Genomic DNA, 14,643 nt, shown 5'->3' with positions numbered 1-14,643 from the left:
GGAGACACCAGGCGTCAGTCTGAAGGACCCTGACAAAAAGCATAAGCCCTAGCAAATTTTTGTAAACATTGTACATGAGCATGCATGTGTATCTATGTTATGACCAACTTTCAGACCAATAGGGCGATATTTATGCCTGTGAGGGGGATTTAAAAAGGGTTTTTGAGTCAGCCATAAACAGTCCTGTGTGTGTGTTTCATAGAGAAAGATTACTGATTCTGTGAGACACAAAATCTCAAATTTTTTCGTTTTTATTAATTTATGTAATCATTTTAACTCCGATCCCCAATAAAAATAATAGCAATAATGCCGGCCTCGAGCCGCACGATTTGATACCACTTTTGTGGGTGGGCACGCAGCGGTACGAGCCGCATTAACGGTGATGGAAGAATAATAAATAACTAGAAAATTCCTGCAGAAATTTTAAAGGGGCATGCCAAAGTGTGCCCGTCGGCTTTGACGCAGCGCTATGATGTTAAAAATTAGCATTAATGCTAAAGAAAGCTGCAACGTAGTCAATAACCTGTGGAGAGGCAGAAGCATGTTTAATAAACTGTAGTTGTACCATTCATTATGTTAGAATTGATGCATAAGCTAAAATTAGCCAATATGCTAATGTTAGCTTAAATGCTGGCAGTAGCATGTGGAGCAACACGACCATGTTGTTTTAATTTTACTACTCTATTCAGTATACTAAACATGTCTAATTAATGAGAAAATTAGGTAAAAGCTAACTTTAGGTAAAAGTGCTAGTGCACTAGTCATAGACAGTGAAATGCTAACTTTTGTACAAATGCTAATGACCTGCCTTGCTGAGCATCACCGCTCTTTTCCTACGAATCCTCTTCTGCTCTCTCTGTCAGGTTTGTGATCTGTAGCATCGCAGGCGCTGCGTCTGTGCCGCTGGTTCCTTAAAGGAGCAGCGACGTTATTTTCTGTCCATAGACTTTTAATCAACTATTTATTCTTATTTATGTCAGATTTTAACATGGGGGGACATATGTGTAATGGTTATAGTCTTGAATCAGTAGTATAATGCTGAAAACACAAGCAGTTGTAAATACCAGTAAACCCTACAGTGCAGTCCTGGGGAGCTGCAGTTCCAGACACTGTGTTCTTCTGTTGCTATGGTAATTAATCCCCTGCAGCTGTGAGAGCCAAAGAGCGGGAAAATCCTCTTCAGACACAGTTTCTATACTTGGGAGACACCAGGCGTCAGTCTGAAGGACCCTGACAAAAAGCATAAGCCCTAGCAAATTTTTGTAAACATTGTACATGAGCATGCATGTGTATCTATGTTATGACCAACTTTCAGACCAATAGGGCGATATTTATGCCTGTGAGGGGGATTTAAAAAGGGTTTTTGAGTCAGCCATAAACAGTCCTGTGTGTGTGTTTCATAGAGAAAGATTACTGATTCTGTGAGACACAAAATCTCAAATTTTTTCGTTTTTATTAATTTATGTAATCATTTTAACTCCGATCCCCAATAAAAATAATAGCAATAATGCCGGCCTCGAGCCGCACGATTTGATACCACTTTTGTGGGTGGGCACGCAGCGGTACGAGCCGCATTAACGGTGATGGAAGAATAATAAATAATAAAGAGGCGTTCTATTGGGTGTAGAACAATAGGTGCCTGCCATGCAATGCATGGAGGCAGTACTGACTTGCTTCGCAAGTCAGTACTGCTCTCCTTATGCATTGCTATGGCATGCCCCTAATAAAGAGGCGTTCTATTGGGTGTAGAACAATAGGTGCCTGCCATGCAATGCATGGAGGCAGTACTGACTTGCTTCGCAAGTCAGTACTGCTCTCCTTATGCATTGCTATGGCATGCCCCTAATTAGAGATGGCCTTGCATGGGCCAAGCAAATGGAGAGTGGCATTGGGGGCAGAAGCAAGTGGGTGCAACTTCTTCCTGAAGAGGTTCACCGGCAGCTCAGAGATCTAAAGAAGCTTCAGTCTGAAGTAATGACCAAACTCGGCCAACTGGAGTCATTGGTGGAGGAGGTGACAGAGCTGCTTCCACAGCTGGATCAGGCTCAGGAGGTACCATTTGTACATATTTCTCTAGAACGTCTTGAAGAACTGTCAAAGTTCACCACTGACAAGCTGTCCAAAGCTATAAAAGAGTTAGAGTCTGGGCTCCAAACGAGAGAAAAGTTATTTGAGCAGATGGCTGATTTAGACTCTTGGATTGTTGTCTATCTACAGACAGAGGTATCAAGGTGTGCAAAAAGTGAACCTATACGTTACAGTGATTTGGAGCATAAAGTTTGCCAGGTCCAAGAACGCCTAGCTGAGGGAAAAAGACAGGCAGCAATCTGTGAGGCTCTTTTAATGAAGAGTAAAGACATTGCAGTAGAACTTAGTGTAACAGAGAACTGTCAACTTTTTGACAAGATTAGAAAGCTCCAGGAAGAGATCAAAACCATAATCAACCATGAGAAGGCCCAAAAAGAGGAGATGGATCAACTCATCAAGACTGTACAATCAAGAAAGAACACCTTAGTCAGTATACAAAAAAGCTTAAGTCAAATGTCAGTCGAGATGAGCAGACTAAGGTTTCCGATAAAAATGGAGGCCTCTCAACTCTTAAAACCTCTAAAACTCCTCCTAGTGGAGTACAAATCCCAGGTTGACTGTCTGATACCATGGACTCCTCAAGAGCAGCTGAAGGAAATAAATTATGTCATTTCTGAACTTCAAAATAAAATTATATCGCTTGAAATGAAATCCAGGGATCATGAGAATTACCTGAACATGAAGCAGGGATTGGGGATTCTGAAAGAGAACCTTCAGCGTCAAATTAATTTGACCAGAGAGGATAGCATGGACCTGGTAGAGAAGTACAAAATGTGCCACAGCCTCCTTATCCAATTTTCTTTAATGAAAGGATTGCATAAACAGGTTGGCTATAATCTTGAGTTGATCTCTGCAGACCTGTTTCCCTCAGAGCTGACTGTGGAGCAGCAGAGGCTTAAACAAACTGAGGACATCGTTAATACTTGGGAAATCACTGTCTTCAATAATCTCAGTCTCATTGAACTGAATGTGCTCACAGAATTGGACCTTGAATCAATGAGAAACTCTACTCAGGATTTTCTCTCAAAAACCCTCAGAGAGCTTCAGAGCACCTCTTTGTTGAAGCCCAACCAAGTGACAATTGACAGAGAATACCTGCGAGTTCTGTCTGTAAAGAAGGTAGTAGAGTTACAAATGAGAGCATTTCAAGTGTTAGAGCAAAAGAAGGGAAGCAAAACAAGGAGACAATGCGATAAGTTGATGGACTTGAAGAATTCCATCCTGAATGAATGTGACTCAAAAATGGTAAGTTGTGATTTCTATTAGCACTTATAATGCTTTATTTAATATCATGTTTAAATATTTTATACATGAAGGATTTGTTGGGGTTTTAGTGTGTCCAGCAGCAAGAAGGTGCTGGGTTCATCTGAGTATGTGTTTTGAGAAAGTTTTACTCAGAACTCTTGCTGCAGCATTTTGGGTCAGCTGAAGGCTTTTAACTGTATTTGATGAACTTCCTGATTGTAAAGAATTCCAGCAGTCCAGCCTTGAAGTAACAAATGCATGGACAAATTTTTCAGCATCAACCTGGACAGGATATTTCCAAATTTAACAACGCTCCAGCGATGAAAGAAAGCCATCCTAGAAACTTGTTTAATATGGGATTTATGACATATCCCAATTAAATATGCAATCTCTCTGGATCAGACTTTATTAATAGGCTAATGTAATGCCATTGAGATCACGTGATTGCCTCAGCAGTTTTTTGATTTTTTTCCCCAAAATTTCTGCCTTGTCAGAATTTAAAAGAAGAAAGTTGTCGCAGATTCAGTTCCTCCAGATTAGGCGCATGTAGTTTGGGACAAATTGCGACCACCAATTGGTCAGTTGCGGACAAACCTACCAGAATTATTGACAGATGGCATCATGTCAATTGAGTCAAAGATAGTATTAAAGGCTATATTTATTCTTTCACCCTCAATGTCAACATGAGGGTTGACATTGAAGAACTCTATCACTATAATGATCTTATTAGCATTTAACATTAAATCAGATAACAAAATTTGAGATATGATCTAAACACTGAGTAGGAGACTGGTGGATGATATGAAACACAAGCAAAAGTGGTTTTAGTGCTTTGCAACTAAAAATGGGGACACTGAAGGCTCCCACATACTTGGATGTACTGTGCGCATACCCTGAGTTGCATGGACTCTGCATGTACTGTCCGCAGATGTTTGAGATTTCATGCTCAAGCATACTGATAGCCTAAAATCCTCTTGTGACAAATTTCTTTATTTCCCACAATCCTATTAGATACTAGCAGGTTTGATGAGCTTGTTGGGAGCTTAGCCTTGTGTCTTCTCCATCAAGGAAGCCTTAACACACCTGTCAGTGCAGGACAGAGAGTGGCAGTCAGACTACACGTCCTCGCTACTGGGTGTACTGTCTCTCAACCTTATCAACTCAGTGTCACATACAATACAGTTTGATGTGAAAACTGTTCTCCACCAGGGAGTTTACTTTGAGACACTAAGTACTCGTACACTGTTGCGCAGAAATGTCCTGCGGACTTCCTCTTTGAGTCTGCCTGGAGTCCGCATGAACCTCCGTGGAGTGAAGTACGCCTGAGTATGTGGGAGCTTTAGGATTAGATTTCTTCTACTCAGAGTTATATTTATCTTTGAGATTTTTATAATTTGATCTTTTTTAGGTTAATCTTTAATCCATTACATCTTGACAGTGGGTAAGAGAGACTTGACTCTGGTGGATGTATAGAAGCTGCAGAGGGTGAACCTCAACTGTTTCCTGGTCTGGACACTGGGTCTTAGTGGTTTAGCAGACTAATAAATTTGGTCAGATTTCTAGAAAGAGGATCTACTCCATTCAATGTGGGATGGATGCAGACTTTCTGGATCAGACCAGTTTTTTCTCAAATGTATGCCAATTATCAATGCAGGCCAAATTTTTTTCAGGACACCATCTAGATAACCTGCAGTTGAATGACAGCATCAAGCTAAATATGTCGCCACTAGTCAGATCAGGCAGACGACCAGAGAAAATAACTGTTTATAATGACATTGTTTTGGCAAACTGCCCAACGGACCAAACTAACTTTGGTGACCGATTGGTGTAACCTGTCATTAGTGCTGGCTTATTCTTATCCAACAGTTTCAGGCAAGAGCTGATGCTGCCCGTGGCAAATATTTGACTTTGGTTGCTGGCGTCTCTAATGCCATTTTTTTGACTATGAAGCTGCCAAGTAGCAGAGTCTTCTTCTTAGCAGGTGTTTTGTTCAGTGGGAAAATTCAGTTAGAAATGCAGACAAGTTGGGGGTAGGTTTCTGGAAATATGCTATGTACCATGACTCAGCCGGCCTGAGATCCTCACTGCACGGCTTCCACTGAAGGACTGCTGTTTTTGTTGGCCCCTAGCTGGCTAAGGGGCCTAGGCTATCTGCTGGACTTCCAATTTCGACACCCTCGCCTCCAGAGCTACAAAAGCTACATTTATTATACACACCATTATCACTCAAAGAGGTAGATGAGTAGCTAAATATCTGACACACAGAGCAAGAGGCAATAGGACACCCACACAGAGATGTAGAGACACCAGAATAAACAGAAGAATAAGGCAAGGCATAGCAGCACTGATGCTGAGCTAGTGGATCCGTTTCATACATTTTGTGCATCAGAAGGGATGCACAAAAGGTTTTACATCAAAGGATGTACAACAAGTTGTTTGGATAGTTTTATATCTTAAAAACTGAAACCATAATATCAAAACCTCTTATTTCCTCAAGTTTTTTGTGATGAAGAAATTGTTTGATCTGAAACATTTAAGTGGAGCAAAAGTGCAGAAACAAGAGAGTTTAGAGCAAATGCCTTTTCATGGAACAGCAAATGTACAAACATTTTATTTTTTATTTTTTTCAGGGGGATATGTTGAGGGCAAGAGATTGCTTGAGAAGCTACACCCTTGCTGTCAATAAAGCAGTCCAGTTTCTGCAGGACACAGAGGTCTTTCTGCTGCCTCTCCAGGGTTCTACTGGACCATGTTGTGAAAGGATAGAAGAGACACAGCATGCTTTGGCATCTCTTCAGCATCAGTTTCAGGCCTACATTGAGGAGCTTCAAAAACAGGCTGTTGTGTTGACTAGCTTATCTTCACACAGGGTAGAACAGCTCCAGGAAATGATTCTGAGCCAACTCCTAGTTAGAATGTCAACACTCCTGGCAAAAGGACACATACAACTAGAAAATCTCCACAGGTAAATTGGGTCTAACTGCTAATGTCAAAGGATTAGAAAAATGTTATAGTTACAAATAATAAAATGTTGCATGCAAAACTTTATACAATCACACTATTTATACGATTTTACTCAGCTCCAAATTTTATTGTTTTGTTTGGATTTCATGTGACACCCTAATGAAACAAACTATATTGCTTATCAGCAGACCTGGACCTGCAGAGAAAGATGCTGTACAAAGCATTATGTTGTAATGTCAAAAGCATTTGCTCACCCCTTTAACAATGGGGTTCAGGTTTTCTAATCTCTTTTGAGGCAAGACTTGTATGAAATCCATCAGCTAAGCATGCAGCCACCTTGTACAAACAGCTGCGAAATTTCCTCATTGCTAAGCATTCCGCTGTAAACTATGAAAGTGATTGGGAATAACACCAACTTATCCATGAATTAGTAGATCAATTAACATCACAGTGGTATCATCTGATTCTGAGACACAGATTGCAAAACGTTCACCAACTTTTGACAGAGTCAACAACAAAGCTCCAAATTTCATCTTGTATTCAGATGGGCTGAAGAGTGGTGTGTAGAGATCTTCATTAAATGGGTTTTCACTGCTGAGCAGAAGTAGAGGAGCGAGTTTGGTGCAGGAGAACTTCACACCAGATATCTTATCCAATCTTAGTGTCTGACCTCACACGTGCTTATGGGAAAAGTCAGTCAAAAAATTTTGTAAACACCCATAAACATTGCAGAAAGCATTCCCAGAGCAGCTGGAATTGTTAGGATTTCAACCTTTTTCCAGATTCATGATTGTGTAAAGTCAAGTGGGCAAATACTTTTGGGCATATAAAAGTATGGCCAAAAAAATTAGTGGGACTTCGTGGAAATGCACACTGGATTAAAGTAAAAATGTTCAACATTTGCTTTAAGTCAAAATCAGTTTCTTAATGAGCAATAAAAACTGAAAACTTTTTATAGGTGTGCAGAGCAGCACAGAAACCACACAAAGTCTCAAGATGAAATCCTTAAGAGAGTTGCTCATTCAGCAGACAGACTCCTGCAGCTGATCTCTCAGAAAGTCACTTGCCTTGTTGACTACACTGACCAGGAAGAAAGGCTCATAGTATGTATAAACTGCTTCCTCACAAGACTGAATTAATTTCAAAGTTCAATCATGTATGTTGCAACCAAGTTCTTGCTACCTTCACTTATTGTCGCAGCATAAAAGCAAAAATTATTTTACAAAGTTATGATTTGACTCAGTCACATTGAAACTTAATTTTGTTCAGGCACTATCTGAAGAGATGGAGTCCATCATGAAATGTCTGAAAAACATGAGGGAGTGGTGCTCAGAAATGAGCTGCCGTGGAGGCCGGGAGGCAGCTGTGACCACCATCTGGAGATGGGTATCAAGATTATATCACTGCATGCACAAGTTGACAGCACGCAGTAAACAGAGAATCACAGAGTGGCTCGAGATCGCCAACAGTGTAAGTACACCAAATAAGTATGTTCTTAAAATTCAGAATTGTGTTATTAATAATCCTGATAAGATGAGAATTTATACAATCACACTATTTATACGATTTTACTCAGCTCCAAATTTTATTGTTTTATTTGGATCTTATGTGACACCCTAATGAAACAAACTACATTGCTTACCAGCAGACCTGGACCTGCAGAGAAAGATGCTGTACAAAGCATTATGTTGTAATTTGCTCACCCCTTTAATGTGAGCAAATGCCCATAGATAGCCCATCCTAGATAGCATAGGATGGGCTATCTTTGTTGACTTGAAGAAAGTGTTTGATGCCTTTAACCTTTAGATTAACAGCATAAATAGGAGCATTAAGTTTTGAAAAAGTATTTTTTTCTGCAATGAAATTGATACAAGAATGAGAATGTATGTTTGCATAGATAACACATTTTCTGAAACTTCTGTCCATGTTGGTGTACCCCAGAGTTCTACACTAGGTCCTTTGCTTTTTTGGTTTTATACTGATAAGAGCCCTAAAATGTGTCCACCTCATGTAACTTAATCAGATGCAGATGAGACCATTTTATATGTACATGCAAAAACAAGGATCAAGCCCCAGACATACTGTCAAGATTAACAGGTTATGTTATAATTAGTTGTAATAATGGATTTGCTATCTCAATGTAAAAAATAACTTTAAAAATACATTCAGAATGAAGTTTAGTTTGATGCCTATAAATAGGATAAACATTTTACCTATTGAGGCATGACAAATATAACAAAAATTTTAATCCTTGTTATCCAATTTTTTATCATCAGCCAGCCAGGAAGTGTAGATAGAAATGAGCCTCTATGGCTAAATTATACACAAACATGATGAACTGTCCATAACTATGTTTGTGCAGTGTCCTTAAAGCTATAGAAAGCTAAAGATAAATACATAGTATGCTAATGGACGGATTTGCTGTTTAGGTGGAGAGAGCCTCAGCTGTTTTGAAGAAGGTGGAGGAAGAGCTTCCTGATGCATCTGAGATGAAGGTATCCACTGAGGAGCTCCAGGAGCTGCTGCAGTCTTGGGAACAGTACCAGGAAAGGCTGGACTGTGAACATCGAGCCCTGTCTGCTCTGGAACTGCGCACAGCCAGGCTGTTGGGTGTTCCCGCCCATCTGGAGCAGGCTCCACCCCTTCCACTCTGTCAGCGCCTGCAGTTGATGCAGGGCCAATATAGCAGGTATGTATTATGTACATTAATGCTATAAGCATCTCTACATTTTGAGTAAATTGTTAATTGGTGTATTAAAACAGTGGTCCCCAACCTTTTTATTACCACGGACCGGTCAAGACTTGGAAATTTTGCTGCGGCCCGAGGGGAGAGGGGGAAAGAACCGTCAGATAAGGCTTCTGCCTTTTCTGGTGTTCCCGCTAAATCCTGAATATGCCCAATTTGGGTTGTCTTGGCCCTTTTATGGCAGCCTGTGGGGTTTTCCCTGATTGGGAACGAGTACACAACCTGTTGAATGTGACAGGTAGCCAATCAGAAAGCGCGGTGACGTAAGAACAGAGGGGAATCTCAAACAACTGACATATCGCGCAACTGAGAGTTCGGTGGATATCGGAGATGATATGTGGAAATGTGTATTATATGTTTATTCAGTTAAAAATGTTAACTATGAAAAAACATAGTCACCTCCAAATCATAGTGCAGCAAATAGAGCGGCTGCTCCCGTCGCCTTATATCCACCGCCTTTTCTTTTTGTTAGGTATTTTATCTCTTAAAATGACTCCACAAACTATCACTATTGCTTCTACATCGTCATCCGTGTTTGGTTATTCTAAATTCCCATATGCTATGTTGGGAGTTTTACTTGATTATCCTCTGGAATGGGGATGTTCGAGTGGAATCGGTTTGTGTGATGTGTTGCTCCTGCCGTGTGGCTTGAACCTGTTGTACTTTTATCAGCTCTGTGGTCACAGAGGTTTGGAGAATCGGCCGATAGATCTTGCCGTCTAAACCAGACTTAAGACTAACAAGCTCTACTCATCTCCTCTCGACCACTGCCCAAACGCTCTCTGACTCTGGTCTCTATGGTAACGTTTACGTATCCCTTCAAAATAAGATACAGATGCGCCACGAAAACGAACATTTTATTTTCGTGAAAATTTTAACTTATTTTAATTTAACTTGACTAACGGGAGCCCTGAGCTTCTTTCTCTGCAACGAGACATCAGGGAGTGATGAGAGACAATAACACCCGAGGTGTTGCTTATATCCACAGCCTGCTTGGTCTCTACGTGGCGAAGCAGTTTGCAGTGGTGGGAAGTAACGAAGTTCAAGTACTTAAGTACAATTTTCGTGTTTCTGTACTTTACTGAAGTAGATTTAATAATGGGTACTTTCTACTTTTACTCCACTACATTTTACAGTAAGTATCTGTACTTTCTACTTCACTGCATTTCTACAAAAGTGTCGCGTTACTCGTTACATCCAAGTCGCATTGCTCTTTTTGTCCGTTAAAATGTGAAGTTCAGGGACTTAAGATGGCGCCGTAAAATCCGAGCAATAACGTGACTTGCGTGTCTGTTGTCACCCATCGCCTCCCCCTTTACTCGCACGCGGAGCTCCAAGACATGCGCAGTGGTTTCCTCTGGAAGGCGATGTCTGTCTAATCGTCAGTAATATAATAACGCTGCATAAATTGATATGGCGACATGTTAAATCAGCAGCGCTTCGCTTTCACAGAGGGTGGGAACTTCGTCCAACTTTTAGCATCACTTGGAAGGAAAGCTTAAAGAAAGGTAAGAGTGTACGAGTTGCTAACAAAGCTAGCTGTACTGAGACACATGTTACATCTGCGATGAAAAAAAGTTGTCACTCAGCACTGAATTATTGTGTGGAGGTGTTGACTGAGGTGTCGCATATATGGGACAACGCTGGTACCAAAGTGCAATAAAGTGGTACGATATTCAGGAACGATCCGATTCTTCTGGATGGCTCTATACTAATTAAATTTATTTCAGCTCTAAGTAATTAATATCTAGGTGTTTTATGGGAATGTGGATCTTTCAGATCAATTTGAGAAGCAATTTTGATAGGTAAAAGTTATTTTTTTGTGTCATGTAGCGCGGGGGTGCTGGTCTTCATTCTCCTGTCTCTTCTCTGGGCCTTTTCCCCTTTGCAAAGAAACTTTCCAAAGACATCTGGTCTGTTTTTTTACTCATTTTGCTGCTTGTGGGCTCAATGTTGGCACGGAGGTAACCGAGAGAATCCGGTTAAAGGATTTTCAAAATAAAAGATCCTCCAGACTCAAATAATACATAAAACGGAAATATTTAATTATTTCTTGCGTGGCCCGGTACCAATTGGTCCATGGACCGGTACCGGTCCACGGACCGGGGGTTGGGGACCACTGCATTAAACGGTTAGGTTTCCATAAGCCCTGCTACATTTGGGGCATTAATCAGTTATTGGTAGATCTGACACAGATATCTGTAGCTATGTAGTATGAATTTGCATCGGTCATATTTAATGCCAGAAGTAGTGTCTTCCAAAATTGCATAATTTTTAAAGAAAAGATAAAGGACCTGCAGCTGGACCTGCTATGAAAGATGGTTTCTACAAATGGTAAATGACCTGTACAGAGCTTTATCAAGTCCAGAGGAGTCCAAAGCACTGCACATTATTTTCAGTCATTCATCCATTCAGACACTGATGGTGGATTGTACTGGATCGTAGTTGTTAGGTATTTTCCTAAACCTACATGAAAAAAGAGAACCACAGACAACGTATATGAGTTTTTAACCAAACTTCTGCAGAAGGAGAAGGCACAGTGAACTGCTCCTCCAAGCCGCTCACCATGTGTTCTGAAAATCTTTGGGAACAGCTTGTCTTTTATTATCAAACTTCAAAGAGGGAGGATAGGCAAGATAGACAGCAGAGGAAAAACAGCAGAGGTCGTAAAACATTTTACCTAAACACAGCAAAGGTCGTAAAACAATTTAACATCTGACCTACGATCTGAGCCCAGTTCAAATCTTGGTCAAACTGTTTTACATGAAGATGAACAGGCAGTTGTGACCTCCAGGTCAGTCCACACACACACTAAAGAAGAGAACACTTTAAACTGACTAACATTAGACTGAATATGAACTAAAGTAACAACAAAATGATAATACCAAAAATTCCCTATCATTCCCCCCTTTTTATCATTTTACCATGTGTGTAAACCTTATTCAAAAGCCAAGCATAGAAAAGAAAAGAAATAAAACAGAACCGATAAATACAAGATTTTTTTTTCCCTAGTCTAAACATAATAATTACACAATTAATAAATGAATATAATGAATAAATGAAATGAATAAAAACAAAAGAAAGAAACAGCAACAAATCAAATGCAGTTTTCTCATCACTAACACCACCTGTTTCCACATTTTCGGTGTAGGAACCATTCAGCAAATGAATTAATCTGTTTATTGATTACAGAACATCATCATTGTTTAGAAAATCGTCAGAATCTCGAAACAAGTCATCTTCATTTGTCTCATAGGATGCCTTTGCTAGCTGATAGCTGGCAACAGTTGTGTTAATTGTTTTAAACATCATACTTCGTAGACAAGGAATACTGCAACCCGTAAAAAGACAGGACAGAACCAAAACAATCAGAATAGGTGTCACGAGCTTTAACAGTAAAGTCCACAATGGACCAGACGTGAGCCATAAAAACAAATCAAAAGAATGTGATCCTTGCGTAGCACCTTCTACACAATGTTTAAGTTCCTCCAGGCCATGTAGAGCATCAGAAATAGTTCCACCAGTTCCTTTTTCATCCGGCACAAAAGTGCAGCACGTCGGGCCAATAATTTTGCAGACCCCTCCCTGAGGGGCAGTGAGGAAATCCAGAACAACACGATTTTGCATAACCATGTTTCTCAGTTCAGTCAGCTCTTTCGCGGTGCCATTGGCCAGCTGGTATGTGATGTTGATTAGTCGCAGTGATCCGTACCTGTTTATCTCTACGTGGTCCCGAATTTCTCCTAATCCAACTCCGGAAACATGCTCTACATGAACTTTTCTCCTCCGGTCCAAATCCTGAATTCCCATGGAACTCCAGTATGTGTAGTTAGGCCTCCCCATCTTTTGACCTCTGACATAACTGTTCGTTTGGAAGAGGGTGCGTGGATTATTTTGTGCTTTCCTGATGAACGCAATCGGGCACAGGAAGTACCAGTCTGCCATCACCCGTGAACCATAGTCTCCTGGCACTATGGCACTGCACAGCGTTGTCTCCTGTCGTCCAATGTGTGATGTTGAAACTCCTCTCCTGAAGCAAGTCGTCACAGTCTAGGTTGTTCTTCCAGACTTTGCAGTCGGGGGTCGCCCTCTGACCCCTGCAGGCAATGCAGTTGATGTAATCCGGTGTCGTGTCGCAGTATGTGTAAACTTTGTTACACAAATTCCAAGGTAACATCCCAATAGAAACGTGTCCCGTTGTTGAACACGCAGCTCCTCGGAGACCTGGGTTTAGCTCCTGCTAAAGAAATGGTCTCTGGTATTTTCCATGCGGTTAGTGGAAATGGAAATACGTCAGCACTAAAGGAACAGTTCATAGATCCAAAACGTTCCTTCGTGGCATCTCCTGTCCGAAGTAGAACAGAATAGTCATTTTTTCACCATTTGCATCCCTTTGGCATGGGGACGCTGTGTCGTGGTTGTGTGCTCAGGCCATAGAGACACATCTGTTTGTCATCAGTGATGTGTCCTGCACACAGACCTGAGTTGTGTGTGGCGATTGGCAGCTGGGCACACACATAGCAATTCACCTCTTTCTCCTCATGAGCAGTCCTGTTCATCAGCTGCCACCACAGGTTGGTGCTGTAGTCATGTGGGTGGAAAGTGATGTCACTTCCTCCTCCAAACATCAGACATGCTGCAGCCACAGTGCAGTAGAAGATCCATCTGGCATGTGGAGTCTCCCTTGCTGCTCGGCGCACAGAGATGTCAAAACCCCCAACCTAAAGACGGGGGAATCTTAAGCGTTTCTTCACCGGGTTTGAGACGAGCTACCCTAAAAAATAGCCCCCCTTTGAAGTCCGGCCTTCCTCCCTCCGCCTACTTAGGGGTTCAACACTCCCTGCAGCTTGCAGTGACTGAGATGTATCCAGCTGGGTCTTTCAGCAATCTTTACGGCTGTTGGTGTGGTCATCAGCACCTGGAAGGGTCCTTCCCAGCGTGGGCTGGCCCAATTCTTTCTTTTGATGACCTTTATGTAGACCCAGTCTCCTGGCTTGATGGGGGTGGTTTTATTTATTTCCTGTAGAGGAGAACAGTCAGACGGCAGTAAATTTGCACTGGACACTTCCTTCAGTGTAAGAGTCCGATCATATAATCTGCTAATGTTTGCTCTTCATCTGCTTTCTGCAAGTCAGGAACAAACAGAGGCAATCTGTAAGCTCTACCATTAATTATTTCAAAAGCAGGCTTTGCTGGAACTACTTCAACTCTTTTAGAAAAAGCATAAATCATCATCTAACAGTATTTGTTAATTCAAAAGTTCATAACAAAAAAACTTATGTAAGAATTTAGTAGTTATATAGTATTACCTCACCATTTTCCCTTTTCCCCCTTTTTACACATGGCATTGCCCATGTGTTACAATCATTTCAGCTTCAAATTGGTCTTTGGGAGGATTAATGGTTAAAGGTGAACTCTCAGGTTTATTGCTTGTAGAAGATCCTTTAGCAAACAAGTATTTTTAATTACAGTTTTACCTTCAATTTATTTTACTTTTTCTTGTAATTCAGCAGCTTTCAACATCTTTATTTTATTTCTCTAAAATAAAAATGACCATTTTTAATTTAAACCAAATCTCAAATCTTCTAATTCAAGATTTT

The 14,643-nt window shown here is 40.9% G+C and overlaps 1 protein-coding gene across 16 annotated transcripts in view; it reads left to right on the top strand.

Annotated features, from left to right (window-relative positions):
• Positions 1 to 1,842: 1,842 nt before the first annotated feature.
• The window catches only part of LOC103458067 (nesprin-1-like), a 56,591-nt gene continuing 43,790 nt past the window's right edge, over positions 1,843 to 14,643 (top strand). For 15 of the 16 annotated variants that reach the window (XR_014085947.1, XR_014085946.1, XM_081603639.1 and 12 more), the window contains exons 1-5: positions 1,843 to 3,333; positions 5,964 to 6,298; positions 7,256 to 7,400; positions 7,567 to 7,767; positions 8,727 to 8,986. Coding sequence is in view for 14 of the 16 variants with exons in the window: in XM_081603639.1 (XP_081459765.1) it covers positions 1,876 to 3,333; positions 5,964 to 6,298; positions 7,256 to 7,400; positions 7,567 to 7,767; positions 8,727 to 8,986 (2,399 nt within the window). In the remaining 2 variants the exon portion in view is untranslated. The remainder of the gene's footprint in view (positions 3,334 to 5,963; positions 6,299 to 7,255; positions 7,401 to 7,566; positions 7,768 to 8,726; positions 8,987 to 14,643) is intronic. The other variant, XM_081603645.1, reaches the window with a different exon arrangement.

Source organism: Poecilia reticulata, chromosome 22, assembly GCF_904066995.2.
Source record: "Poecilia reticulata chromosome 22, P_reticulata-male-v2, whole genome shotgun sequence".
Taxonomy (NCBI): Eukaryota; Metazoa; Chordata; class Actinopteri; order Cyprinodontiformes; family Poeciliidae; genus Poecilia; species Poecilia reticulata.
Note: the sequence above shows the minus strand (reverse complement) of the source record. Positions and strands in the feature narration are given on the sequence as shown.